The sequence below is a fragment of the Xiphophorus couchianus genome, chromosome 24 (assembly GCF_001444195.1).
Source record: "Xiphophorus couchianus chromosome 24, X_couchianus-1.0, whole genome shotgun sequence".
NCBI classification, from domain to species: domain Eukaryota; kingdom Metazoa; phylum Chordata; class Actinopteri; order Cyprinodontiformes; family Poeciliidae; genus Xiphophorus; species Xiphophorus couchianus.
In genome coordinates, this window is record NC_040251.1 from 17380034 (window position 1) to 17407168 (window position 27135).

Below are 27135 nucleotides of genomic sequence, written 5' to 3' on the forward strand. Positions count from 1 at the left end.
ACCAACATTTACGAATTTATAGCATTTTAAACAAGCTTTTTATGATTCATATAAATAACAATCCCCAATTTTCAGCGAATGTTATCAAGAGTTTAAATCCATCCAACTCGTTTTACTGAGGTAAATATCTGCAGATCAGTTAGACGTGCTTTCTTTTTTACCCACTAGAGGGCAGTGTAAAACCAAAAACGCGTTTTATTCGGCTGCAAAAGAATCCAATTTGGGAAAAATACAATAAAATCCACAACATTCAAGTAAGAGTGAACATGGTTTTAATATCTTAAACATCTGTGCAACATTATTCAAAATGTTACATCACTGCATGACCTGTAATGTTTCACAATATTTACAAAAAAATGCTGCTTACATCAAACCATTAAAAAAAAAAAAAGTTCAAACAATCTGAAAATAATGGACTCTGACACACTATTCCTAACCCACATTAATGCAGAAAGGAAAGAAATAAACAAGAGCAACCAAGTGTACATGGTACTTCACGCAGGTCTATTCTTTTTGTAAAGTATATATTAGTGAGAAAATATATACTTAATTACAAGCCGAAGAGAAAGAAAATACTGACAGAAGAGGAAAAAAACACTGGGGAAATAAAAAATGACACTCGCACCTCAACACAGAATCACAGGCGAAAAATGTTTCCTATGTTTGACCACGAAGAACGTGGACGTGGCAGAACATGGGTTCCTGACATTGCACACAAAAAATAATAAAATAAAACACAAAATCAGGGCAGAATGAACTTTACCGAAAGAGTTCATGTGTTTAGAAGAGGACAGGGGGAAGATTTGAATCAGGCAGTAGTGAGTGACCTATAATAAAATAAAATAAAATACAAACTAACTTCTTCAAGCAAAGAAAAAATAAAATGGCTGGAAAAATTAGTGAAAGTTCCTTTTCTTGTAGAGCTTAATATTTTATTGTCTGGATACGGATATGTTATTTTGTAGTGTATCAATAAAACGATAAGTATTTTTTAAAATGGGGATTATTCCAGTACTAAAAATATGTTGTTCTGTTTTTTTGTTGTGTATTTTAAGCTGAATTTATAACAGTTTATAAACACTGCATGTAATTTCATTTATAAACTCTTAATATCCCAGCTAGTGAGTTTAACTCTTTATAAGTGATGCTAGAATTTATAAATATCAAATCTCTTGTCTTTATAAATCCTGTTTGCTGTGATGTTTATCAAAACATTGCCTGTAACTCCTGTTCCCAGTTGTTAAATCTTTACATTTCAGCAGTAGATGTTAAAATGACTCGCTGTTTCTGAGCAGGCTGAAATCTACAACTAGTGTTTATAAATCCTGCTTGAAACTGAGAATGCAAATCATTTTTGCAGCAATGTTTGTCTGTTTTGTCAATTCTATCAAGATGTTTATAAATCCAGAGTGAAATTTCATAATTCCTGTTTGCTGAGCTTTTGGTGTTTATAACTCCTGTTTATAGAAATATCTATAAAATCTTCACCAGCAGGTATTTATAAACCCTGCTTGAAACAGTGTTTTTAAACTGCTGTTTAACAGCCTTTATAAGTTCAATTGGTTGAAATTAGGACATCAGGTTGGAGGGAAGAGTCACAAACAGCCACTGTGATCGTTTAACCGGATGAGAATTCAATATTTGTTTTAAAAAGAGACGATTTTCGTGATTAGCGCTGGAACTGCTTTGGTCAGAAGAAACATCTCAAGTTGTAACAAGTGTGGAGTGTCTACAAAACTACAGAGTAAAGAGAAGTTTGATAGAAAAGGAAAGTAAGCAGATGAGAGGAAAGCAAGCAGAGCACTAACGGTCGCAGAAGATGCTGTTGATCCATCGCTTGGTTTATTGCACTTGATCATTCGGTAGCGATTTCAGGTTATTGATCAGGAGGAGCAGCAGTTTGATGCAGCGTTTCCGATACTGTCAGTATAGTAGTGTTAAAACTGCATTTAATACCTCCATGTCTGCATTTTAAGAGGTTAATATTCATAAATAACATGGTTTTTATAGCAAAACACCCCATGACACAACGTGTAACAAAATGAGAAATCTGAGCGCCAAACTTCTTAAATAAAAACGGGACACATGATCTATTGTTCACCTGTTAAAAAACAAACAGAACAGAAAAAAAACATACATATACACATATAAGGCTTTAGTTCTCAACTCTTGGTAGCATTATTGCCATCTAGCATATTTGTAAAGCTTAAAATAAATATGGAGTACTGTACATAAATAATTTACATCAACAAGCAACAAAAAACAGAAACAAAAAGGCCTCTAAATAAGAAAAATGCTTCCGTCAAGTTAGTGTTTCCTTTCATGATCTAAACTCTGAGGTTGGTTAGTCCACCTAAAGCTATAGTTGTGGCAAAAGAAACTAAAATACTGTACACACAAGCATGAGAACAATCGAATCCGAGACGACGGCGGAAATCTCAAAGGAAAAATCCACCCAAACTTGTGAAACTGAAACCGTTTGAGAGAAATGAAGCTTTACCGTTGCCTTCAGGTGGATTATTCCTTCTAAAAAGCGCCTCACCGGATTCGTAAACATGATGGTTTTCCTGTCCTGGATGAAGCTGGTGGAGGAAAATAAACACGGAACACTTTCTGCTGGTAAAGTTCATTCTGTTTTGTTTCTAAACAAACACTCGGCCGATCCTGGACTGAAGAAAAGAAGGAAAACAGCACGACGTACGGTTGATCATATAAAAGCTTTAGGCTGTCATCTTATTCGTCCTACGCATGCGGCCTGAAGCAGCCGCACGTCTGAATAGAAACCAAGACATTGGTACACTTCTACTGCTTTGTTTTTGTACAATAAAAGATAAAATGTGCATTAGGTATGCTTGTACATGACATTGTACAATATTTACATACAATTCTTAATAGCAGGAAATTTCAGGATTATCTATATACATATTGAAAATGTATCAGAAATATTTGGACTGTCTATTTTTCTTAAATATGTAAGGTAATGCTTGTAGCTTTTTTTGTTTATTTTACTATCTTATACTAGAAAAAAATAGTTAATTCAGTGAACTGTAGACAAATTGCAACTGTTTTTAATGTTTTTTTTTTGTATTTTTCTTATTTTTCTCTCTACAGTTAAAACTGTATTGGTGATTGGAGTTTCCAGCACCTTCTGTGGTCAGTCAGAGTCAAGTTGGGACAAGGTTTGTACCACTGAAAGTCCATGTGTAGCACCTGTTGAAGAGCTCAGACCGCCCCGTCAGGACGTTCTTGGGCCGGACACATTCAATGTTATCTGGATATTTTCCTCCTCTTGGGCTTGGGAAGCATCAGCTGACGTTCCCTAGATGGGAGCTGGAGACGAGGGAAAATGTTAGAGACGCATTTTATACAAGACACAGCATCTCTGTCATGAAATGTCTGGACTGTGGTGCACCGACTGCAGGTTTCTGGACGATTAGCGAGCTTTAAAAAGCCTGATACAGATTCTTTTTTGTCTGGAAAGTCACTAAGTTGTCAAACAATGCAGTGACTATTGTTGACTGTGACCTGTTGGGTCACCCTGTCTTTTTAACAACGCAAAAGGGAATGAGCATAAATAAATTAGCTTCATAAAAATGTGTCAATTTAAAAAAACCTAGTTTTTCAATAAGATTTTTCTGCAAAACTGAAATTGAAGTTTTGTTTTTTTTTGCTTCACACGAGTCGTGATCAACAACCAGATGTTACTACTGTCAGAAAAAATAAAGTCGGCGATAGGAAGTGATTGGAGGATGTATGTCACAAAAACAAATTTTGTTTAATGATAAATTGTCCCAGAAGAAAATTGCGATAAACAATATTATTATTGTTGTTTTCAGTCTATTTTCAAGCAAAATAATGGTAATAATAATGCAAGAACACGTTCTCAAAGATATATAAGCTTCATATTCTGACGAGTATTTAACACTGGAACTGGAAGACATTATCCAAAATAAATAAACAAAACAACAGGAACAACAAATAAAATTAACTATGAAATCTCTGTAAACAAAGTTGTCCTTAAAAAAAGGGATAGTTGAGACCAAAGCACCAGAATGAAGAGTTTTATCATTCAGTTTTTGATGGGAAAAAAAGAGAAAAGCAATAAACCAACCAAATGGAAATTATTTGCATAAAATAATTGCTTGTTTTAGTTTTGCAGTTAATTGATTTATTGCGACAGGCCTGTGAGGACGATGTCACGGCTTGTTTTTTAACGACTTATTGAGTGAACGAACTTATTTATTTGTGATTTTAATTGTGTTTCTTGATTAATAGAAACACTGCAACTGTAAAAATGTTTTTTAAGATTAGTAAAATATTGGCAACATTTTGGAACGGAAACGCCAGTGAATCTCTTTAGATGAGAGCATGATGGGTGATCTTTGTTGCTTCATGCAGTCAGGTTGTAGCTAATTTAAAAAGGTTCAGGTTGGTGCCGAAAGATTTTCCCCTCAATAAACAAAATTCTCATTTCAAAACAGTTAAATTGTTATATTTTAACACTTAATTGATGACCTGAAACACGTATGTGTATAAAAACTGAAGAAGTCGGTTTAAGATACTCACTGTGCCTGACATTTTGTCGAGCTCGCTCATGGCCTCATGGAGAGCAACTTGCAGGGGGTTGTTCAGTTTGGGTCTGCAGGAAAACAGTTTATTTTATCATTACCATGGAAACCAACAACACCAGAGCTTAACGTTCACTGTAATGTCTGAGGAGCTTCTTACTTCAGGCCTCTCTTGGCGGCTCGGTCAAGTGCCTCCAAGTCGTGGGTTAGTGTTTTTAGTTTCTCCGGCTCCACCTGCAGGGTCAAAGGTCAAACATTAGGTCAGATAAGGGCTGCAATTCCTAACTATATTAGTAATCAATTATTCTGACTAAATTGGATTTAAGCCTTTTTTATACAATATTAGAAATTCAGTAAAAGATGCAAACAAATAATTCAATTCCTTTTTTTTAAATAAAAAATGTATTGGCCAAAATCTAGTGATTATTTTTTGAATTAACAGATTAATAAGTGAACAAAGGGTGCTTAAAATTTTTTAGTTTTTATAAATGTTTATAAAAAATACAGTATTTTATTTTTTCAGAATTTGAGCCAGGTGAAACTAAATATTATTGTGACGATTAATCAGATAAAAAATTGCCATATTCTGAAGATTTTTCATTTAAGCCTTTTCTACATACTATTAGAAATACATCAAAATATACTTTTTTAAATGAGAAAATATGCAACAACATGTGAAGAGCTCAGCCCTTTCTGCTTGATTTATCAATTCAATATTGATTTTAATTGATTAATGATTGAGCAAAAGATGTTTAGTATCAGAATTTATTTTTTACATCATTTGAACCAGATGAAGCCAACATTTCTGGGTAAAACATTTACAGATGTATTTTTTAATCTTAAATGCAAAGTGTATGTAGTTTTTCAATATGTTCTTTCAGCAGACGGCCTTTTTTTGAGTCTGTCTACTCCAAATATTAATCGTTTACTAAATTAGTTGACAGTTATTCAATAATCAATTTATCCTGGTTAATCGTTTCAGTAAACATGTGAAGGAAGTTGTGGGACGCAGCGCCTCACCTTGGCCTGCTCTCGCAGCTGCATTGCAGCGCAGTGCACCTGATCGTCACCGGCCAGCTTGGCGGGCCAGGGGGGGAAGCCCTTCAGCTGGCCCCAGACCAGCTCCCCCATGTTGAAGGTTCTGGAGCGGTAGTGGAGGAGCTCGGACGAGGGCGAGTCGGGCTGCCGCAGGTCCTCCTCGCTGCTCAGGCTCTTGGTGTCTGAGGGGCTGGGCGCCATGCCGTTGAAGTGACCATTGTAGTGGCTGTAGTCTTTGGGCGTGGCCAGGGGCCCTTCCAGGCTGGTGGAGGAACCCGGCGACTGGTCGTCCCCCGTCAGCTCCTGTCGCGGGGGGCCCAGGACTTCCCCGTAAGCCCTGGCGTTGAAATGAGGCGTGGCGCCGTTGATGTGGGCGCACCGCTCCACCGTTTGTTCCAGACGCTCCTTGTAGTTGGCGGGGGTCCGGTTGCAGTTGTTGAACCGGTCGAAGAAGGTTTTGTCGTGGGGAAGGGCCAGGCTGTGGTCGTTGGAGCCCTCGGCGGGGCAGGGCGGCGCCGGGGCCAGGCTGGCAGGCCTCTCCATCAGAGGACTACTTCTCACCTGGGTAGAGCACTCCAGGAACTCCTCCCCTCCCCAGGCGTTGTTGCTCTGCGCCTCAAAGCCTCCGCCGTGTGGCGCCTCTCCGTCCCACTGCCCTCTTGGCGTTCCTCGGCCGGGGGAGCGGAAGTAGTCGTTGGGTTCTGGACCGTCTGGAGTGCTCTTCCCAGCATCCATGTTCTTCTGTCCGCGCCCTGACCTGGCCTGCCGCGGCCGGTCTCCGTCCTGGTGCCCGTGCAGGACGGCGCTGACCGCCTGGGGGAGGTTGACGGGTTCCCCCACGTTGGCAGTGAAGGCACTCATGGCACTGAGGGCGGGCACCGGGCTGGCCTGCGTGGTCCCGCTCACCGTGGTGGTGATGGTGACATGCATGCCCTTACTGGCGGCGTCCACTACCGCTCTGTAGATAGCGTCCACCACCTCCGGCCCGCCGCCGGCGCCCCGCTCAGAGCCTGCCTGGAGCCCCTCGCTTTGCTGCCCCTCCGCAAACTGAGGGTGGGGCAACATTCCCTGCTGAGGAGACACACAAACAACATGATTAGAGATTAGAGATGAACCGATACCATATCAATATCTGTATTGGATATGGCTCAGAAGAGAATTTGCCTGATAAATAAAGTCAGATCTATTGAGTCTAATTCTATGCTTTGTGCCTTTCTAATTGAACTTTCTGAAACATTTGAAAGAAAGTTTGTTGCAGTTTATTTTTTTTACATATTGTTTTTGTCTGTTTATTATTTATTTTTCATTGGCTGTTCTGCTCCTACTTGCATAAATTAAAGTTGATTTTACATTTTTAGTCAAACTTGTGCAGCTATTGGTGTATTTAAGTTTGCTGTACTGGAGCAGAGTTGTCAAATTAATTTGTAATTCAGTATATTTCTGTCTGTGTTTAAAAAAATAAGTTTTTAGTCAAATCAGATTTGGTTTTCTGCATCAGCAGTGCCCTCTGATGGATGGAGGCCAAACTACAATACTTAAACAAGTTCGCAGCGGAAGCTATTATTTAATCATTTGGAAGAAATTTTAATCTAATAAACCATTAACTGTAAAAGAAAAATAACAGAACCAAAATCTACCTGGTAGTTCGGATAGAGGCAGGCCATGGAGCTGCCGTTGCTGCCGCCATCTTTGTAGTGTTGGTTGTCAGAGATGTGCTGCTGGCCCTGGTAGGCTGGGTGAGAGGAAACCGCCTGTGGCATTCGCTGGTGGACCTGCTGTTGGTACATCTGAGCTCCACCAGCGTTCACATGAGGCTGCATGGTGCCCATACCAATGCCTGAAAAACCAGAGAGGGGTTACGATTCATCAACAGACCCCAGTTCACATTAGCTTTAATGTTTTAGTGAATAATCTCTCTGTGAAGTAACAGAAATGTTGCTTCTCTAAGCTCACTGTGTGTTTTAGCTCTGGTTAGTTACTCCAGTTTTCCGCGATTAAGTGATTTCATCCAAAAACAGATCCCCGCATTTTGTAAGTGATGCTAACTCCCACCTGCAGGTGGCAGTATTTGTTACTTCTACAAAACTGCTGTTACGTGATATGGCGAGTTATAAAAATCTAACTATTTAAGTTCTGTTTGTGTGTCTAATCTGTCTGCTTGTTATTTTTTCTCCTATTTTATACGTAGATTTTGGAAGAGGTCTATTGAGGGAAAAAGAAGCACCACAAAATCAATTATTTTAATCGGAAAACAATAAATAAATCACAAAAATGCTGGAGGTATTCAAAAATATCAGTCTGAGCAACAAACTGATAAATCTCCTGGTTTTATAGGAGTTAAAACTGTAATTTAAAGGCTTAATAATCCAAGTACTACAACATGAAACCTAGATGAGTGTCTTTTAAATATGTTCCATTTGGCTTAATGATAAAGCAAATTAAATTGGTTTCCCTTCCACTGCACTTTAGTTTTAGTCACTTTATCGCTCTTCTCTAAACTGGTGATTCCACCAGAAAAAATAAATGAATCAATGCTTCTGAGTCGAGACTCACAAAAGGGAAAAGTTGCACATCAACAATCTGTTGCAGCCCAAACCAACAGATGGACAAGCTGCCAGATGAACAGTACAGCCAGACTTGTTAGCGAAAGCATCCAAGGACGGCGCATGGACAAAGTACACGGAGGCCACAGATGTATCAATGAATAAAGGGAGAAGTGCACAGACAAAGCCGAGGCAGATACAGAATCTCGAAGGCCCGACGTGTTTTTGTGGGTGTGAACATGGTCGAGCGGCGACTGGAGCAGCTGGTGCGATGCTGCGCCGCTGAAGGGCAGCTGTGTGTGCTCTCTTTTCTTCCTCACCGCCCCCCCTTCCTCTTTTCTCCAACTCGGCTGACCCCCTCCCCCGTCCTCCCCACATCATCCGCTACTGCTATGATATAGTGACGGCTGTTGCTGGGGGACGCTGCCATGGAAACCGAGTGATGATTGGTGGTGCTGTCCGCAGCCAGGAAGCTCGTTGGGGGGGGGGGTGGTGGGTTAAGGGGGTCGGGTGGAGCAGTTTTAGACTGCAGGGGGATGGGGGCGGCGGTCAACTGGATACAGGGGGTCCGGGGGAGTTTACAATGAACTTTTGAGTATTTGTTAATGGCGACAGAGTGAGTGGCAGTGAGTGGGGGGGTACAAACGCAGCAGCTGTATGGAAACAGATGGTTCAAAGCTACATCTCAGACGCCACCGTCTAGCTCAGTTTCTACGACTCTTAAAGGCTTTTAAATGCAGAAGAATGGGAAACTCTGCCAAACATGACATCTGCCACAAAGTGGAAATATTAATCCAGGGTTTAAGCCTAGAATAAACACAAAACCAGCAGTCCATGCTCAGACTAGCTAATGGGGCCCATTGTAAAGCTGTATCAGCACCTAATTCACGTCTGGAAAAGTAACGTTTTCTGCTAGGAATGGAAATCTGGACCGACATTGATATCCGATATTAATATTGCTATTATGTCCGATATTTCTGATTTTAAATTTTTTTTAAATTAACTAACCCCAACTTCTAACCCTATTTATCTGAGTATTTCTGTAGATGACAGAAGTCGGACAAGTACTGGAAATCTTCAACGTCCAGAGTGAAAAGGCATGGTGAGAGTACAGTCCCCTCTGGAGGTCCTGTGCTAATTAAGTCACAATTAATCAACAAAATATGCAGTGATTTGAATTCACAAACCCTTTCTGCCGTTAAAATAGGCAAACTCAACAATAAAGATATCTTATGTTTTTAATCTGTTATTTTTTTAGGTTATTTAACCATCAGTGCAAATTGCTATTATGCCCACTCAGCTTTCAATAAGGTTGATCTTTGAACTTTGTAACTTTGATCGTAACTTTGAAAACGTCCTGTAGAAATGTGGAGTGTCAAGCTAAACCTTGTCAACAGTTGGTCACACCTTGGCCTGTCCAGATAAATTTTGCTGGACAATAAATAGTTCCAGAAATAATTGCAATAAACACTAATGTTGTCATTTGGAGACCATTTTTGAACCAGTGTAGTAGTAATAATAATGGCTTATTAATGCAAGTATACACACTCAAATGAAAAACATATACAATTTACAGAATAAACAAACAAAACATCCAAAACAACAATAATTAAAATGGATTACAGAGTCTATGTCATCAGCTTAAGACAGGGAAAACAGGCAAAAGGGGAAGGTAATGCAAACTAACTAGTTTGCAGTGTTTTTCCAAATGCTGGGTTTTCAACCATATTAAAGGGGAACATCTCTAATAAAAACGATCATGCTTATTTTAAGTTATCATACCATTAGTGTTGATCACACCACTAAAAACAAGCAATGAAATAATCTCTAATCTAAAGTATAGATTAGAGATTATTAAAGTATAATGATTTAAAATGGAGAAACTGAAATTGGGACAGAAGAAAGGTCAACCCAAGTGGTTATAGAGTTTTTAAAAACTGCTGACTATGCTTCTGTGATGACCAATTAACTTCAACCTCAAACATCCGTTTCAGCAGCTACACTGAGGATGCTGAAAATTTAAAAAATCCCCAGTGATGAAAAACATCAGGCTCCACCAACAAGCCTGAATTTCAATGAATTCACGTGTCAGAAAAACAGAATAGCTGGTGATAAGAGCAGGTGGCCTGGAGCAGACCTCGGTCATATTTCTATGATAAAACACAAAAACGCAAATCGAATATATAAAACGATTCCAGTTCGACTGCAGGGAGGGAAACAGAAACGAGATCTGACAAATACAGTCACACTGCAAGTCATCCATGTGCATACAAATAAACAGAAGAACACACTCTGTGATACACAAGCAGACCTACAAAATCAGGCACACCGACCTAAACTGTCATCAAAGGCTTCACTCTGGCCTCTATTCAGGGTCTATCGTTACTATAGTGACCAGCTTTCTGGGAGAAGCTCTTTACAGCTCCCTATCTGGGTTGCTTCCTTTAAAGCGTGATGCAGATCCCATTTCTATCTTTGCACGCCATTCACTGACGTTAGAATACAAATAAAACAGAGAGAAACACTGGCTGACTGACAATTAGTGGGCAGCTAAAGATGAGGGGCCCACTAGTTAGCTTTGACAAGCTGAAGGAGTCGGATCATCTTGACTCGGGGCCTATCACCCAAATCCTTTGGTTTTACTTCACTCATAACCATAGAAACCAATGCTTCATCAAGCCAGAGAAAACAGTAGGAGGATTGGCAGCAAAGAGGGTTTTCTCCACGTTTACAAGACATTTGAGGAAATGTCAGGGTTAAAAAGTTCAATTTGTCTTTTGGTTTAAAGTTTATTTCATGCATTAAGTACCATCTAAACCCTTGACAGACCGAATTTGTCCAATCCAAGTCAAAATTACTCATGGTGTTCCTCAAAGATACATTCTCGTTATCCTGCTAATGTTGTAAAACCAATATCACAACTGTAGTGTTTCCATTAAATTAGAAAGGGAATTAAAACCACACATTAGTTAGTTAGTTCACGAGGTAAGTGATTACAAATCATGGTGGTGATGGATGTAAACAGTTACAAAAGATAAATTCATATTCATAAAACAGGAAGTGGACTATTGCGCAGGGCATTCTGGGTAAAAACAAACATGCGTGTCTAGCACTAGAAATGGCTCATGATCTTTTACCGAAGACAAACAACCACTAAATCTAAAACAACTCCATTTTTCTTTACATTTTGTGAAAAAGAAAGTTGTGCTCAGTGTTTTAATTCTTGGTGCAGCGCCCCCACAGGTGAGGAGGTAAACAGGTTTTTCAATTAGTAGCTTTGTTTCAGAGGATCACACCAGCTGAGAATACATAACAAATATGGCAGATTGGTCCCCAATTGAATCAAGTCTACTGGACCACGAGGCGTGAAAACACCCGTAGAGACTTCCTGAAAAGTTCATTTGTCAGCAACTCAACCCAATAAATATCATTCACTGTTTTTTAGCCATTTGACATTTAGAACAACATCACATCCAACCTGATTTTAATTTAGACAGCTGCTTCACAGTTGTGCAAAGTCTCACCTGCATCAGAGACCGACTGGTTGCAGCCTCCATCGCCCCCTCCGTGCAGCACGATGCTCGTCCTCCTCATACTGTGGAGCTGTGAAGGGTGCGGACCCGGATGAGACAGTGGTGGTGGGTTAGGGTTGGGGCGTACAAGCGGCATGCCGTCCGGTGCGATCGGTCCGCCGCCTGGCCCCATAGGACCGCAGGTGTTCATGGACTGAGCCTGCATCTGGGCCATCATGTCGGGGTACTGTCCTGGACGGGGGACCAGGTGGCCCCCTGACAGGTCCAGGTTCTGGCAGTGCTGGATGGGATCTCCTGGAGGCCGCAACCTCTGCTGGACAAGGAGGTTCTGCTGCATGCCCGCACTGTCATTGTAGTGAAGCGGCGCCGCTCCGTGTGAGCCGGAACTGAGCCCAGGGCGGTGGCTGTTCCCCGCCATGTTGTGGGAACTGTGGCAGCTCATGGATTGCAGCAGCTGAGCCATGGAGGCGTTGGGGTGCAGGTTCCCCATCCGGCCCACTTTACGCAGCTGCTCTGTAGCGCTGGCCCCCTGTATGTGGGGTCCACCCATGCCCTGCTTGTTGAGCATGTTGAAGACCATGTTGTTGCCACTGTCGTGGTTCCCAGCGTTGCCGGACGACTGCTTACGTTTCCGTGTGGGATCCCTCTGCTGGGCCATGAGTTTGTCTCGCAGCGCCGCCCGGCCACTCTGACCTTCTGGAGTGTTTAGCAGCATGGTGGAGTTTGGCGGGAGCATGGGATTTAAAGTGCTGTGTCCCTCCATGCTTCGAGGGCCGACACCCCCACCGTTACCTCCGCCGGCCGCCCCCATTGCCGGCATGCCGACCGCACCACCAGCAGCCATGCCGGGAGTGCTGTTGCCAGCAGGGCCGAGTTTGTTTTGATTTGCTAGCTGTGCTTTGGCTGCGGCTGAGAGGAGGCTGCTGGCTGGGAAGGAAACGGCATTCTGTTGGTTCAGAATCTGGTTGAGGGGCATCCCAAGGAGACCAGGGTGGCCCTTCTGGGAAGTGCTGGAAGTTGCCAGAGAGGACGAAGAGGAGGAAGAGGTGGGGGAGTACATGGAGTTGCTGTGCTGATGGGTGCCGACTGGGTTTCCCATTCCAGGCAACAGCTGGGAGTCTTTATACTGGTGAAGTGGGTCGGTTTTGTTGGTGGATGGGCTTGAGGGCATGGCTGGCCGGGGAGACCCCATAGCCGACCTGGGAGAACGAGGGGGAACCTTCATGGTGGCACATGGGGCCTGGTGACCCGAGGGCATTGCAAAGCTCCCGTGTTCGGAGGAGGTGGAGGAGGAACGTGAGCGATGAGGCGAGGCCTCGATTCGCCCCAGAACCGGTCCACCCATGTGAACAGGGGAAGTGACAGGCGAGGGGGACATGGAGGAGGAAGGACCGCTCTGTTGAGTCCTTTGCACATTGCCACCATGGCCCACAGGTCCAGGCTTCACTGTGGGTAAAGGTAAGTTGCTTGGCAGGGGAACGATGGCAGGAGGGGGGATGTTTACATTCATCATTTGTACCTGAGAGTGGATGTTGGGCTGGAAGTTGGGCAGGTTGGGGGCATGGTTTGGGGGCTGGCAAACTGGCTTGCTAGGGATGGGATCCAGAATGCCTAAGGGGTCTTTTTCAGAGGTCAACTGCCTTTTCTGAAGAGCACAGGGTGGTGGTATAGATGGCGGGGGAGGTACAGAATGCAGAGGGGGCTGAGATTTATGATGAAATGCTGCTCGAGGCAGATCCATGCCGGGTGGGAAGTTCCCCCGGGGCATGTTCATGTTCATGACAGGGCTTTTGGCAGTGGCCGTAGGGGAGAGGGGCGTGCTAGTCCTTCCTGTCATGGCGCAGGATGGCTGGCCTGCAGGAGAGCCATGAAGCATTACTCTGGGTGGGGAAAGAGGAGTCCTAGGGTTCCCATGGATGGATACTGAACCGGGACTACCGGCTCCTGGAAAGCCACAAGGATTGGTCCTATGAAATCCCTCAGGGCTGCCCAGAGTGTCTGTGTTGGGAGACTGAGAGCCATCTCCATACAGTTTAGCACTGGAGGAAGATGGGCTCAACATGCCTCCATACCCCACCCGATATGGAGATTTAGTTCCAGGATCCCCGCTCGGTAGCCTCTGTGCCCGGGAGTATCCAGAGTAAAGCTCAGGCTGCGGGCCTCCAACCGCCTCCTGAGGTGGAAACAACCTCTGCTGTTGCTGCTGTCCGGCCACCATTATCATTTTGAACGGGTTCTTGCACTCAGGGCCAACAGCATTGGGCAACCCATCGTGGGCTTTAGTCCTTATTGCTCGTTGAGTTGTAGAATGCACAGCAACTGCAGATGATGTACCTAGAAAGGGAAACAAATAATTTCCAAGTTATTTAAAACCAAATCATCAGGAAAAATGTCTACTTCTCTCACATGTCAGTAAAACTAGCAGGCATTGCAATTACTCTGTAAATGCTTTTCTAGTGATGTACAAGCACAATGAACAGCAGAGGCTGGGCAGTTTGATATAGTCCCAGATTGTAGAAAGTTATTTAATACCTTTTATATCTTAAATTAAAGGTATAGCTATCTATACCTAAGATGGGGTAGCTTTCAACAAATAAGCAATTTCCTCTTGGAGATCAATAATGTATATTCTATTCTATAGCTGCAAGTTCCAGCCAATAGTGTGTCTAATAGCATTGAAGCTAGGTATTTCGGCTGCTCAAACTGCGTTTTCTTTGGAATACTTTAGATCTGTCATGAAAAAAAATAATCAGCAAATAAGTGAATCAATACTGACCACGAATAGAGTTTAGTTCATATTAGCCAATATGCCAACAATAACAATATTTAGGACATTTGAAATGTTAATATTAACATGATAGTTAATAATAGCAAACATGAAATTGTGGATAGGCTAGTAATAGACATTATTCAAACATCAGCATCCATGCTAACATGCTAAGAGTAGCATTTTAGAAAACATTGACCTTTATGAAAGTGAGTCAGGACTTGTTTCAACTTTGAATGAAGTTTTGAAGTGAAGTATTTAGCCTTCAAAGACCCCAAGGTGTCTTTAGGATGTGAAAAATTGTTTGATAATTTAAAATATTTCCTACCAAATACAAAATTTATAAATAGCAGAAGTCAAAGTTATTTGAATGGTTCAAATAGCAAAGGGCTGCAGTAGTTCAAGGCCAATAAACAAGCTGAAAAGCTTCAGCAGCTGGGCGATGTCAACTAAAAGCATGCCATAAAGCAATTACAATTCAAGCCAGATTGCTACCCTGGCTTGTATAATACACCAAGGTTGTAAGAACTGTATTTCCGTGTCCATGTACCTCCTCCTGGGCTAGTCAGTGCCAGAGGCGGGTGTGTCTCCATGCTCTTGTGAAGCGTGGCCACAGCCAGGAGCTTCCTCTTGTGAATGCAGAGTTTGGTCACGTCTTCGTCTGTTTTCACATCCTCCGCCGTCCTCTGTTTGACAGCCGCCCCTGGGTCGAAGTTGAACACCTGACAACAAACAGACATATGATCTTATTATGCATCCTGAAAGCCATGTTTTTATTCAGAACTTCTATCTAAGCAAAACCCATAAATAAATCACTGATAGCCAACCTTCTTCAAGTACACTGGACACAAGCATCAAGTGATATAAAAATCAGTCTTTACAAGAACAGATGGTCGTTTGCTGGACAACCAGTGGTTCTGTGTTCAGCTCATAAAGAGGTTGGAAAAGTGTGTTGCAGCTGTGCAAAGTTCTCCAACAGCTGAAGTGGACCAACATGGCAGAGCTGGCATCAATGCTAGCTATTGAAAACACAAGAGGGCGACTAATGAGGCAAGAATTAAAAGAAGAACCATCACTGTCCTCCAACTGAGGGAGAATGACAGACTGGAGCGTGTAGGAATTACTCCGCTGTAGGGAAGCAGAGAGACCTTGAAGATATAATCTGTTTAAAAATTAGAGCTGCACTCTGAAGACAAACTCACAAATGGGAAAATGAATCGTTTGTCCGCTACAGACAAACCGACTGACCAACAATACATCCATCTGTCTAGATGTCCATTCCTTTGTCAATCACACAGTGAAGTGATGAAACGGTTATAACATTTTTAAAGGGATGGATTTAGATAGAAAAGAAAATTACAAAAAAAGTTTTTTTTAAAAGAGCTCGCTCAAGGTAAGAAAAATCCTAATATTCATAGCATAAACAAAAAATAGGATTGGAGGAAAAAAGGAAAGGAGAAAAGGAAGATGGCATGAGGAAGCAAGGAGAGGAGGAAGAAACAATGAATGACAAAGACTCAATCTCTAAGTCTGGAAAAAATAAACTAAAATTCCATGTTTTTTTTTCTGAAGGATGTCACATGAGCCAGGAGCAGCAGCATTACCTTGTGGAGGATGAGCGGACACTCCAGGCCACATTTACAGGTTCCATCTGTGAGCAGGTAGGTCTTCACCTGCTCCACGCTGGACAGCAGCGAGCCGCTGGGACTGGAAGACAGCAACAGGAGGGGGAGGGGTTAACTCAACGCTCATAGTAATAGTAGAATGACAATTCACTTTTAAATAGAGATAAACTTAACAGCTTTGTCAGAACATTTTAGAAGACATTATTGGTCAGAAAGATGAGCTTCATTCTCTGATCAAGGTTATGATTATAAACAAATTTCTGCAGGTTTCACCAACTCAAATGTAAGACTTTTTAAAAACCTTTATAAATGCAATTTAAGACATTATCTTGACAGCAATTTACAAAAGGAGACTGCATATTTTATATTGTAGTAGTGCCAAGCTTTTTTTGCAATAGGAGGTAACATTGTATGGGTTTGTAACAGAAGAGAGCCAGTAGTGAAGAAGGAAAGCTAGCTAATTAGCAAGGGTTTATTAGCAGTTAGTTAGCATTAGCCTCAACTGCCTCAAGTCAAAGAACGTAAACTTTTGCCTGACAGAAAAATACCAAGAGAAAGTTTAACTACATAGAATATAAGAGATTAAGTAGTCCTGCTACGACAAAATTTAAGGCATGTGATTAACGTATTTAAAGCCAACTCTCATATTTTCTAATGAATTTAAGACATTTTCAGGATGTGCAGACAACCTAGTAAAAATATTATGCTCTTATTTCGCCCTTCTGCTTTTCTTTTACTTTCAATCTCACAACATAACACCGGCACTACCATGTGGATGGTGCATATGGAGCTTTCCTCCATATGCACCATTATTATGGCCACAAAGTTCAACTTTAGGCTCATCTGATCAGAGTACCAACAGGAAATTGGACTTTTTGTGGCCAGATTTTCATGTCTCATGATCAAAGAGCGAGTTCTGAACTCTGTCTGAACTCATGGAGGTAGAGCAAGTCTGAAGTGGGATGTCCCATTACATCATGATGAAAAGTGCAGACTTTGCACACTTTATGGTCAGAGCTGATGGGAACGATTATCTGAGCCACCCCTCTGACAGGCACAGAAATGTAACATCATTGGTGCATTGATCTGAGGAGGCTTTGAAATATGGGATAAAAGGAGTTTTCTTCATGAATGGTTGGTTTCTCCTAGACATTTAGCATTTATGCAAACATGTAGGCTGCAGTTCTTCTGTATCAATAAGTCGCTCAGCGTCCCATAAATACAATATGCTGGGGAGATTGCAGACACTGCAGCATCAGCGGAGCAGCAGAGGGGACGTGCATGACTCAACGCAGGGAGCAGCAGCATCTAAACGTCGCTGTGTTTGTGTCGGTTTCCTGCAGAGCCGATCAATCATAGCAGCTCTGACCGTGTGTGGACAGTAAACACACCTGCTGGGGGCTTTCTGATTCACACCACCGACCCTCAAGCCTCCTGTTTACATCCCTCCTATTGCTTTAAGCAGCGCTCATCAAGACTGTAAAATACTTCAGTCAGGACGCGCTAGTTCTTGATGCTCAAGAATTTGAAAGATACAAATGGGAAAAGTTATAGTTTTATTTCAAATGCAGGATCTTTTGCAGTTCAAGAGACAATAACTTAGAAATGAGTTAGGACTAATCCTTATATTGAATACAACACTTCTCAAAAATCAAAAGTCATCTGGATTCTGTAATTGACATGATTTCACGATCTTCAGCATAAATATTGATATTGCAGAGATATTAACTCTGGTCAATATCTCAGCAATAAGAATTTAATTATGGATCCTGGAAAAAACACAATAGATGATAGACCAATGGTTGGATAGTTAGACTGTAAACCAAGCTTGAATCCATGCATCCAACCATTGACACACCAATGGATGAATGGTTGAATGCCAGACCAATAGATGGATGAAGGGTTGGATGAAAGATAACACGAATGGCTGGATGAGTGATAGACCAATGGTTGGATGGATGGTGACCTGAGTGACCAGATTGTTCTTCCATCAGGAAACAGGACATCAACAGCATGTAAGACACGGCACCTTTCTGGACATGTCCTTACCTCACATACACGACGCCTCCGCCGTGCTCCGCCTTGCGCTGCCAGCCAATGGGGACCTGGACAGGGACGGCCTGCCTCTCATCTCCCGCCTCACAGTCCTTTCCGCCATTCATTGCTCCACTGGTTTTACGCTCGACGCCTCAGAGGTGTACGTATCAGACATGAACCAGCGTCATGTTCCGTCTTCCGAAGCCGTGGTGGAGGGGTCGGTGTTGGGAGGGAAGGTTTGCTGCCTGGAAGTGGGGGTCAAGGGGCGGCTCTCTGGCGGAGCTAACGGGGAGGTGGGAGGGTAGGGTGAGGCGGGCTCACAGCTGACCCTACCCTCTGAGCTGCATTCTGGCTACAGCGCTGAACGGCGTGACCACATCCATTACTGTATCCTGTCATTCGGAGCCATCCGATTGGCTAGAAGGGAGAGGGCGGGGATCGGGACTGCCGAGTTCTTCCAAAGTAAAGTCCTCTATTCTTAAATTCTCAACACTTGTCCATTTCCCAGGAAAAACACCATCAGAAACCTTTTCAGGATTTTGGTTCCCAATCACTGTTGGGTAGTGGTTTCCCCATGACTCCTGAGAGGAGGAGAAGACAGACAGTTAGAGTCAAAACCTAAAAAATGATCCAGTTCCTCATCAATCTGAGGTCACCGTGAAAACAAAACAGTAAAACCAAATTAGCTTGGAACAGTTCACAACTTTCTACAAACAGCAGACAGATATGTTGATATTAGTGGCCTTTACCAAGTCTGAAGACTCCAGCAGAAGATCAATCTATTACTAAATCAGTTGATAATAATTTCAATAAATAATTGAATAATTGATTAATAGTTGCAGCCCTAAACTGAAATTGCCAATCTATCATATTCAATGCCACAATAATCGATTACTAAAACAATTGTTAGCTGCAGCCGCAGATATAACATGGGCATAAGGAACATAATCAACTTGCGCCAATTCCGTATTAATTTTCTTTGGGATTCATAACTGGGTAATTAGAGAAAGAATGGTTTTTGCTGAGGTAGATGAGATCGGTTTCATATGCAAGTATCACCAATCTCCAAAAATTATGGAAAAAGGTGCTGATAAATCGGCTGACATAATAATATTTTGCTTGGACATTTTCTAAGCAAAACACAGAGCGTGAACTGATAAGGGGAATGGTTAAGCAAGTACCTGAACTATTGAGAACCGGTTCTCGATTCCCCTCCCTAGTCACCGATCAAAGCGACTGATTGGTGCATCTAATACCTTCAATTAATCACACGTTTTCGCCGCTCGCCAATTGGAGCTGCAAGCAGAGTCTCCTCTCAGCTGGTGGTGCTGCTGACTCATAACAGGCCTTTAGCTGCTGAAACAAACCCAGAGATGTTCCCACAGAGGCGGGGAGGTGAGCACGGGGAAAGGGGCAGCTGTTTATCAGGCAGAGCGCTGCAGCAATCATCTCAGGAGACGGCTGTGGAATCGTATAAGTGAAACGGCCACATCATTAAAATCTAATTTCCCAGAGCTCCATGTTTGGCAAAGACAAACGTAACAAAAAGCACATCATTTCTATTGAGAAGAAATTACCTCTCCAACAAGAGCCTGCTGCAGCGCGAGGATGTCTGACAAATGTTTCGGTTATCAGCTTTTTTATTGGGTTGCGTCAGAAAAGAAAAGAGAACGGATATAAACCGAAGACATTTTGATTAGAAATTACACAAAGCGTCTCAGCAGGTGTTATCTTTACCTCAGGCAAAGCAGCTCTCTGCTAACTGCTTCCATGCAAACGGGGAAAAACTCCAGTTATTTCTAAACCTGCAACATGTCAGATTAAACACTGCGAGGCCTTTAGCAGGACCTGAACATTCACACAACTTCCCAGAGTTCTCTGCAGATTTTAAAACACAAAGATACAAGTTCACTGGGAGTTTACAGCAGAGAGCGAGAAGGATTAACCTGAAGGAAGGAAAGGAGGAAGAGGTAGGACACAAGGAAGGGGAGGGAGGAGGGGAGAATGAAAGAATGGCAGAAAAAAGAAGGAAGGAAAGACAAGAAAGAGTGAAGGAAGGATGTAGGAGGGAGGGAAAGGACAAAGGAAGAATGGAGAAGGAAGGAAGGGAACAAGGATGAATGACAGAAGGAAGGAAATAAGGAATAAAGTAAGAGTGAAAAAGGAAGGAATGAAGGAAAGAAATTAGAAATATAAGCGAAGATGAATAAGACAATACGGAATAAAACAAAAGTGAAAAGGAAGGAAAAACTGATGAGTGAGAAAGAAGGAAGGATAAAAGGAACTAAAGAATAAAATAATGGTGAAAATGGAAGGAAAGAAAGAAGAAGAAAGGAATGAGGAAAGAAAATTAGGAATGAAGGAGTGAAAATGAATGAAGGAAAAAAATAAGGAATAAAATAAGGTTGAAACGAGAAGGAATGAATGAAAAGAGTAATAAAGAAGGAAGGAAGGAAATTAGGAATAAAAGAAAAGTGAAGACGAAGGGCGGATTTAAGGAAATTGGGAAAATAATAGGAAAAGGAATAAAGTCTGGAACAACAGATCGTTTTCCAAAGACTCCACGTCCTCCACTGATAATCTGGGAAGTGAAACAGGAAGTGACTCCCTCGCTGCGGCCGGTTTTACCTGCGCTGTCCCCAGTAGACAGTGACTCAGGACTAAACCAGCCAGAGCAGCAAAGGTTCACACATAATTGAGCTTTTTTCCCCAGATTGTGACATCTGAAGCTTTTCTAACAGCTTCCTGTGATGCAGGTGGGGAAGCTGCTCCTGTTTTCACCGAGCATTAACGCTCTGAAACCGCAGCCCGGCTGAAGCTACCTGATGCACACAACATGGACGCAGAGGCAATGAAGGTAGCACTTGAGAGACAAGAAGTGTGATTCACTGCTGCTGGGGGCTCTAAAGGCTGCATCAGTGATTTATAATGGAGAGACGTCAGATTTTAAGCTCTGTGATATTACCCACCGGAGGAAGAGAAGGCAAACAACCAAAATGCATCAGGGTGAAAAACAGGAAAAACAACTGTTTGCATCAAAATGGCCTTGCAGGCAGCAAAACGCTGCTAAGAATATCAAAACGAGACGTCAGAGCAAAGCAACCTCTACCAGACCGATGAGCAGCAACGGTTGCCTCTTCGTTGCTGTTGTCTTTCCGTCCTGGCGCTGGGTTCCCAATCAACTGATTGTCAGCCAATTATAAGGTTTCTACTAAGTTTGCAAAGGATTCTCATGATTTACCGACAAATGGAGACATTACTGTGTCAAATTTATTCAATTTTAGATATTAAATGTGTAGATGGAGTTAGTTCTGTTTTGCAATTTCCAACCAGGAGATTTTAACCATTTGTAGTTATTTAATGAAGAAGTGGACAAATGCGCATCATTCGTGACAGTGGAAGTGAACTAGTTCAGGGTTTCCTCCAGTGTATTATCAGCCTGGAGGGCCACCGGGCTTTACTTGTGCCCCCACCAGGCTAAACCTTTTTAAAACGTTTGCATTTTTGACATAAAAATTTGACATTTTTTAATTTCCTGTCAACTTTAAACATTTTTTAACTCAAAAACCCGACAGGCCGCTGGATGAATGACACCCAACCACCAGGCTTAGCAAGTTTTCTTGTAGTTGAAACATTTCTGCATAAAAATGGCCACAAACTTATGAAAATCGATTCTAAATCTTTACAAATAAAAACCACGATTCTTACTCAAATTGATTTTTTTTATCCTCAAACTCTACTTTCCAGATTTCTCAGTTCCCAACATTCATTTTAAGATGTGAAACACTGAAGAAGAAAGTTCTGCTGTTGCTTTTCTTCGCTCCATCTTTTTGGTTTTAAGAGACCGAGACGGAACGAAGGAGAAAGTTGGTGCTAATTTAAGTAATTAGTGGAGGCTGAGACCAAAGTGAAAGCATGCATATATTTTAGAAGCTGAATAAATCAGCTAAGGTAAGATTTAACATACATACTACTTGGTAAACTCTTAGTAAACGCATGTTTTAAAATCATTTGATCCCATCAGTTAATAACAAGGAAAACAAACAAGGTGATGTTACTAAATATGAAAGCGGTCCTAAAAAGAAATCACAAAAATGTCCTTTTTACTCTATGAGCAGTTCCTCTATTCAAAAAGCAAACTTTTATTTGTCCAAAACTATGCTATTTAGGACAAAAAACAACAAGACTGTCTGGTCAGGTCAGATTTCAGGTCAGAAATCAGATCAAATAAGAGAGAAGTTCAGCTAAATATGGCAGAGTAACTGGATTTGTGGTCCATTAAGGGCAGCAGTTTATGGAAATATAGAAATAAAATCAGACAGAGAGACTGATCTGATAGGATTTGGAATATCTGACCAGTCAGTGATGCTTTAAAGCATCGCTGTGTTTATATCTAATTAACTAATTAGAATAAAGAAGCTTTAACTCACAGGAAGTCCAAACTTTATGGCAAACTGTCCCATCTTTCAGCTGCTAATAGGTAAGAGTAAAATAAACAAACGGTTGGATAAAAATGCACCAGACTGAAGCAAACTGATCAATGTACAGTTATGTTAATCCATTAATAAAAGAAAAAAGAAATAGAGATGTTGGATGTTTTATTTATTGATATAAATCTTCATCTTCTGTTCAATGATTTTAACATAAATTAAGGGACATATTGGCAGAAAATTGCATTTTCTAAGAGGCTCTTTTGCTTTTCAACCAAAATAGATGATTTTGTATTATTGAGGTTTTTTACCCCTCCAAGGGGTCTTTTGTGGGCTCTGGTGTCCCTTATATGACAGTAGGCTGACAGGAAAGGGGTAGGAGAGGGGGGAAGACATGCGGCAAATATCGTAGGGTCCAGGAGTCAAACCTGCGACGGCCGGGTCGAGGACTCAAGGCCTCCAAATATGGGTGGCGCTAACCGCTACGCCACCACGGCACGCCCCTGAAAAGTTTTTTTATTTCTCTTTCAAATTAAAATGTGTAAAGTTGCATAGTGACCTTTATTCAGACAAGAAGTCAAGTTTGCCACACAAAATTATAGATTTTCACCGTTAAAACATAACATAATGTTTACTTTTTTTTTTCAATATTTAACCCTAAAATTGTCAATTGTATTTTAAAATGATGTGTTTTTGCAGATCAACCACACTCATATGACTATTTTTAGCACTTTCTACAAAGACAGACACTTTTGTTTAGCATCTTCATTTTTACGTACTTTAAATAAATTACTCCAGAATGTAGAAGAAACTTTAAGATTCTGCAACTACACACATGATATCAGTATCATCTGGAAGGAATTTAATGAGATGATACCATTTGTTTTATACTGAATACACAGTAAATTAACCAAAAGCTTCACAGAGAGGAAAATACCTTTAATTTAAACAGGCGGCTGGCAATTTTTACTCCCATTAAGCTGCAAAATCCTTTTAAATACAGATTTAACTTGCTACACCAAGGTGAGGTTCTGGGAATTTCTGATGATTTATGCATATCCAGAATACCTTTTTAAAAACATGCTGGACTTAAAGTCAGGCTAACAGTGCTTTATTTACATCAAAATGTACAGAATTTCAAAAACCAACAGTTTTTAGTTCAAATACAGAAGAAATTCTTAATTAAGCCAAACATTGTCCGGAATGCAATGAAATTGGAAATCTGTGGAAATAAATCAAATCCTTGTTGTTGTCTTAAGAGAATAATCTGTCGCTGCTTTATTTATTTTATATTAAGGATGATTACAATTTAATTAAATGGGATTTAAGAAACAATTGAACGGAAAATAAAACGTCAATGCGCTTGAATTCAGAAGAAGTTCATATCTACAATCTTCCTCATCTCCGCATGGAGGATTCAGCCAATCAGGGCCAAGGAAAATAAATGGTGCTCCTGGATTGGTTGCTTTTCAATGACCAGCCAGCAGCATGTCAAGTGGCATTGCACCTATATTTCCTAATCTATATTTTCTTTTGAATATTTTAGAAACGCTTTACGTAAAAAACCATAAACAGACTGATATTACGCAAATAATTTGGAGTGCCGCTCGTAAATATTCGAATCCGCGATTACCAACCCATTAACAGATGACTAACTACTTTATTTCTATTCTATATTTCTTTATTGTAAACCTCTGAGCCCTAAAATATCAAATAAAAATAAATCATTTCAAATTCTACTTCCCTTATAGTGTGAAATGCTTTCAAAATGATGCATGTTTTAAGGGTTAAAACAAGTGAAACTTTACTACAATCCATAAATCACAAAATCTATTTTAAATTGTTCTTTAATGAATTTTCTCCTTTTGGTTACAACATTTTACAAGTTTTAATGCTAATTAAACAACATGTGAATTTTGGTTTCACCACATCATGGACGACAAAGATTTGGGATCATTTAAAGATTTCTTAAAATTGTGCAACATTAAATAGTTTGTTTTCACACATATTTTCTTTTCAAAAAAAGACCAACAAACCTTGTAGGAATACTAATGATCCTTTTCAGGTTAATTAGACGGTAATTATCTGATTTTCCAGGTTACATAGGGAGATCCTCATGACCTTACAATAACAGAAATGTGTAGATTATATCCAGTATTTATGAACATTTATCCAACCCAAGCTGGCTCAGTGACACATTAAATTAAAGGCAACCCTGACAGCTTTAACAGTTGGCTAAATGACAGCAGTTCCCCCTAAAATCTGGACCTGACAGACGGTTGGACATCATCAAAACAAGCCTAAAGGTGAGATAATTAGCCTGTTGACCCGGGCTGAACAGCGGAAACCTGCTTTATGGCGCTGCTTTAGCGGCTGTTCGGCCTCGCTGAACCCGGTTCGGTGTCAGAGAGGCGGACTGGGACCAGTCAGAGGGCTCTCTGATGCTCTGGAGCCAACACTGAGCTAGCCGTTAGCCTGCTAGCTTGTTGTAAGGAAAATGCACTAGACGGAGAGTCCAGCTCAAGCTAACAACCGTTGGCTTTTTATTCTGCGAACCGGAACCGGATTCGGGCACGTCCAGCACCCACAGCCCGGGTTCCGATTTACAAATTATCGAAGTGGAAATATTTTAGCAAAGCCCCAGTTAGGTTTCGAGCCAAATGGGGGCAAGGAGAGGCCAGGGCCAGGCCGAGTTAGCATGGCTAGCTTAGCCTGCTGGCTAACAGCCGTGCTAACCCGTTGCGTTTGCAGATGAAGAGAGAGACGCTTTTCAGGCTCTGTAACGCTCCTGTCTGCGGCAAAGCAGGCCGAATACCGACCGTTCATACCCGGACACCCCGGCGAGTGCATCCCTCCGCTGAAAGAGTGACAGAAAGGAGCGAGGAGGCGCTTCAGATGAGGAGAAAAATAAGAATAAGAAGCCTACCCATTAGTTCTCTGCTGCTGCTGCTGCTCCTACACTGGAATACTGGAGATGATGGAGAGCCGAGCTGCGCATGCGCCGGCACGGGCTGCCAGCAGATGGGAGAGAGGTGATGCACGTTTTACTCCGGAGCGCTGCATGGCATGCAAGAGATGTGTGGGGCTGAAGCTGCAAAGTTAGGGATAAAACAGGTGGAGGAGTGGCTGGGATGAGTCACAGACACGAAACCCATAAAAAACACAATCCACAGTGTTTCACTCCACTCAGAAAGACCAAAATACAGCCATAGCTCAAATTTAACAGAGAAAACAATAGCAACTTTTGCAAAACAAAAGCAAAAAAGCACAGATATCATATAAGAATATGAGAAGTTACACAAATCAACACTTTTAAAATGCAGAAATGAACATTTTAGAACATCAATTTAGAGCCACAAAGGCAAAATTATTATTATATTTTTTGAGACAAATTATCTAAAATAACTGAACCTTTCATAATAATCGATATTTGACAACACAATTCAAAAATACAGAAACATTTCATTGCAAATGCAACTTTTAGTAAACATTTCTAAACACAAAAGAAAAACTGAAATCAGAATCAAAATTTAGGCATAATAAAAATCACAATACAGAAAACACAAGTCAGAAAATGTTTGGTTTGAGCAAAAGAAAAACATCAGGACAAGCAGATGCATTCTAAAGGATCTCTAATCTGACAAAACACCAAGAAAATAAAACAAAAATCAACAGATCATTTATTTAAACACAATAAAAGAGAATTTTCCCCCAAAATATTACGGTCTGGAAAAAATAACAAAATTACCCAAAGCTTCCCAAAGAAAAAAAAAATCCCCCAGAATGAGTAATTAATGATTTGATTTATTTCACAAAAAGATTTTATTATCCTGCGTTTTAGTGTTGCTCATTATCTGCAGCTAAATTGTAAACAAGAGTCCAGAATAAATGTGCAAATCTAAAAAACTGACACTGAACCCAAAACAGACTCTCAAACAGGATCAATAAAACCCATGAAAGCTTGAAAATGAGGCCTTCGGCTGTGAAGAGGCTGCAGCTCTGAAGGTCAAACCTGAGGAAACCATAAACGAGTTCGGCCGCGGTTTTAAAAAACCTCTTCATGTGTTTATATAAGGGCAGACAGGAAGCTAAGTATGTCAGCAGAAGGTCGTATTTTACCATAATGTGACAGAATAAACAGGCGCTCAGTGAAGCAGGTGATTTCTGAGATATCTGCTAGTTTATTCTGCTTATTTCATCCATCAACTTAAAGCCACAGTATAACCAGAGATTTATCTTCACTGAGGAGGAGTGAAAATCTGAACCAGTTTTATCAAAGTCAGAGGAATGTCAGATTCATACATTTTAATAAAAACAATAACTTATAAATATAATGTGAATTTTTTCTAAGATATATTAGAAAAATACAAGAAAAATAACATTCACAATTTTTTCACTGCTTAATATTACTTTTATTTTTAATTTAGCTGTAAATCATCTTCATACAACATGTAATTTTTCATGTTTCATTCTTTATTTCTTAGTTCTGTACAGAATACATACAAATATTAAAATGACAAATTTTATTACGAAGACACAAAACATTGAATATTAAATAAAAAATACAAACCCTGTAAACAAATAAAACAGTTTA

The 27135-nt window shown here is 41.0% G+C and overlaps 1 protein-coding gene across 3 annotated transcripts; it reads right to left on the minus strand.

The window, feature by feature from the left end:
* Window positions 1-255: 255 nt before the first annotated feature.
* mbd5 (methyl-CpG binding domain protein 5) lies at window positions 256-25554 on the minus strand. Of its 3 annotated transcripts, none has more exons than XM_028011410.1 (10): window positions 25468-25554; window positions 18124-18692; window positions 16054-16156; window positions 15000-15171; window positions 11674-14016; window positions 7244-7443; window positions 5589-6674; window positions 4729-4802; window positions 4567-4639; window positions 256-3330 (listed from the first exon to the last, which is right to left on the minus strand). In XM_028011410.1, exons 2-10 carry the CDS (start codon window positions 18234-18236, stop codon window positions 3268-3270), a joined length of 4227 nt encoding a protein of 1408 aa, XP_027867211.1. In that variant the 5' UTR covers window positions 18237-18692; window positions 25468-25554; the 3' UTR covers window positions 256-3267. The 3 variants fall into 3 exon arrangements, with proteins under 3 accessions (XP_027867211.1, XP_027867209.1, XP_027867210.1); XM_028011408.1 differs by having other exon boundaries at window positions 5589-6677; XM_028011409.1 differs by having other exon boundaries at window positions 5589-6677; window positions 25370-25532.
* Between the last annotated feature and the right edge of the window lie 1581 nt (window positions 25555-27135).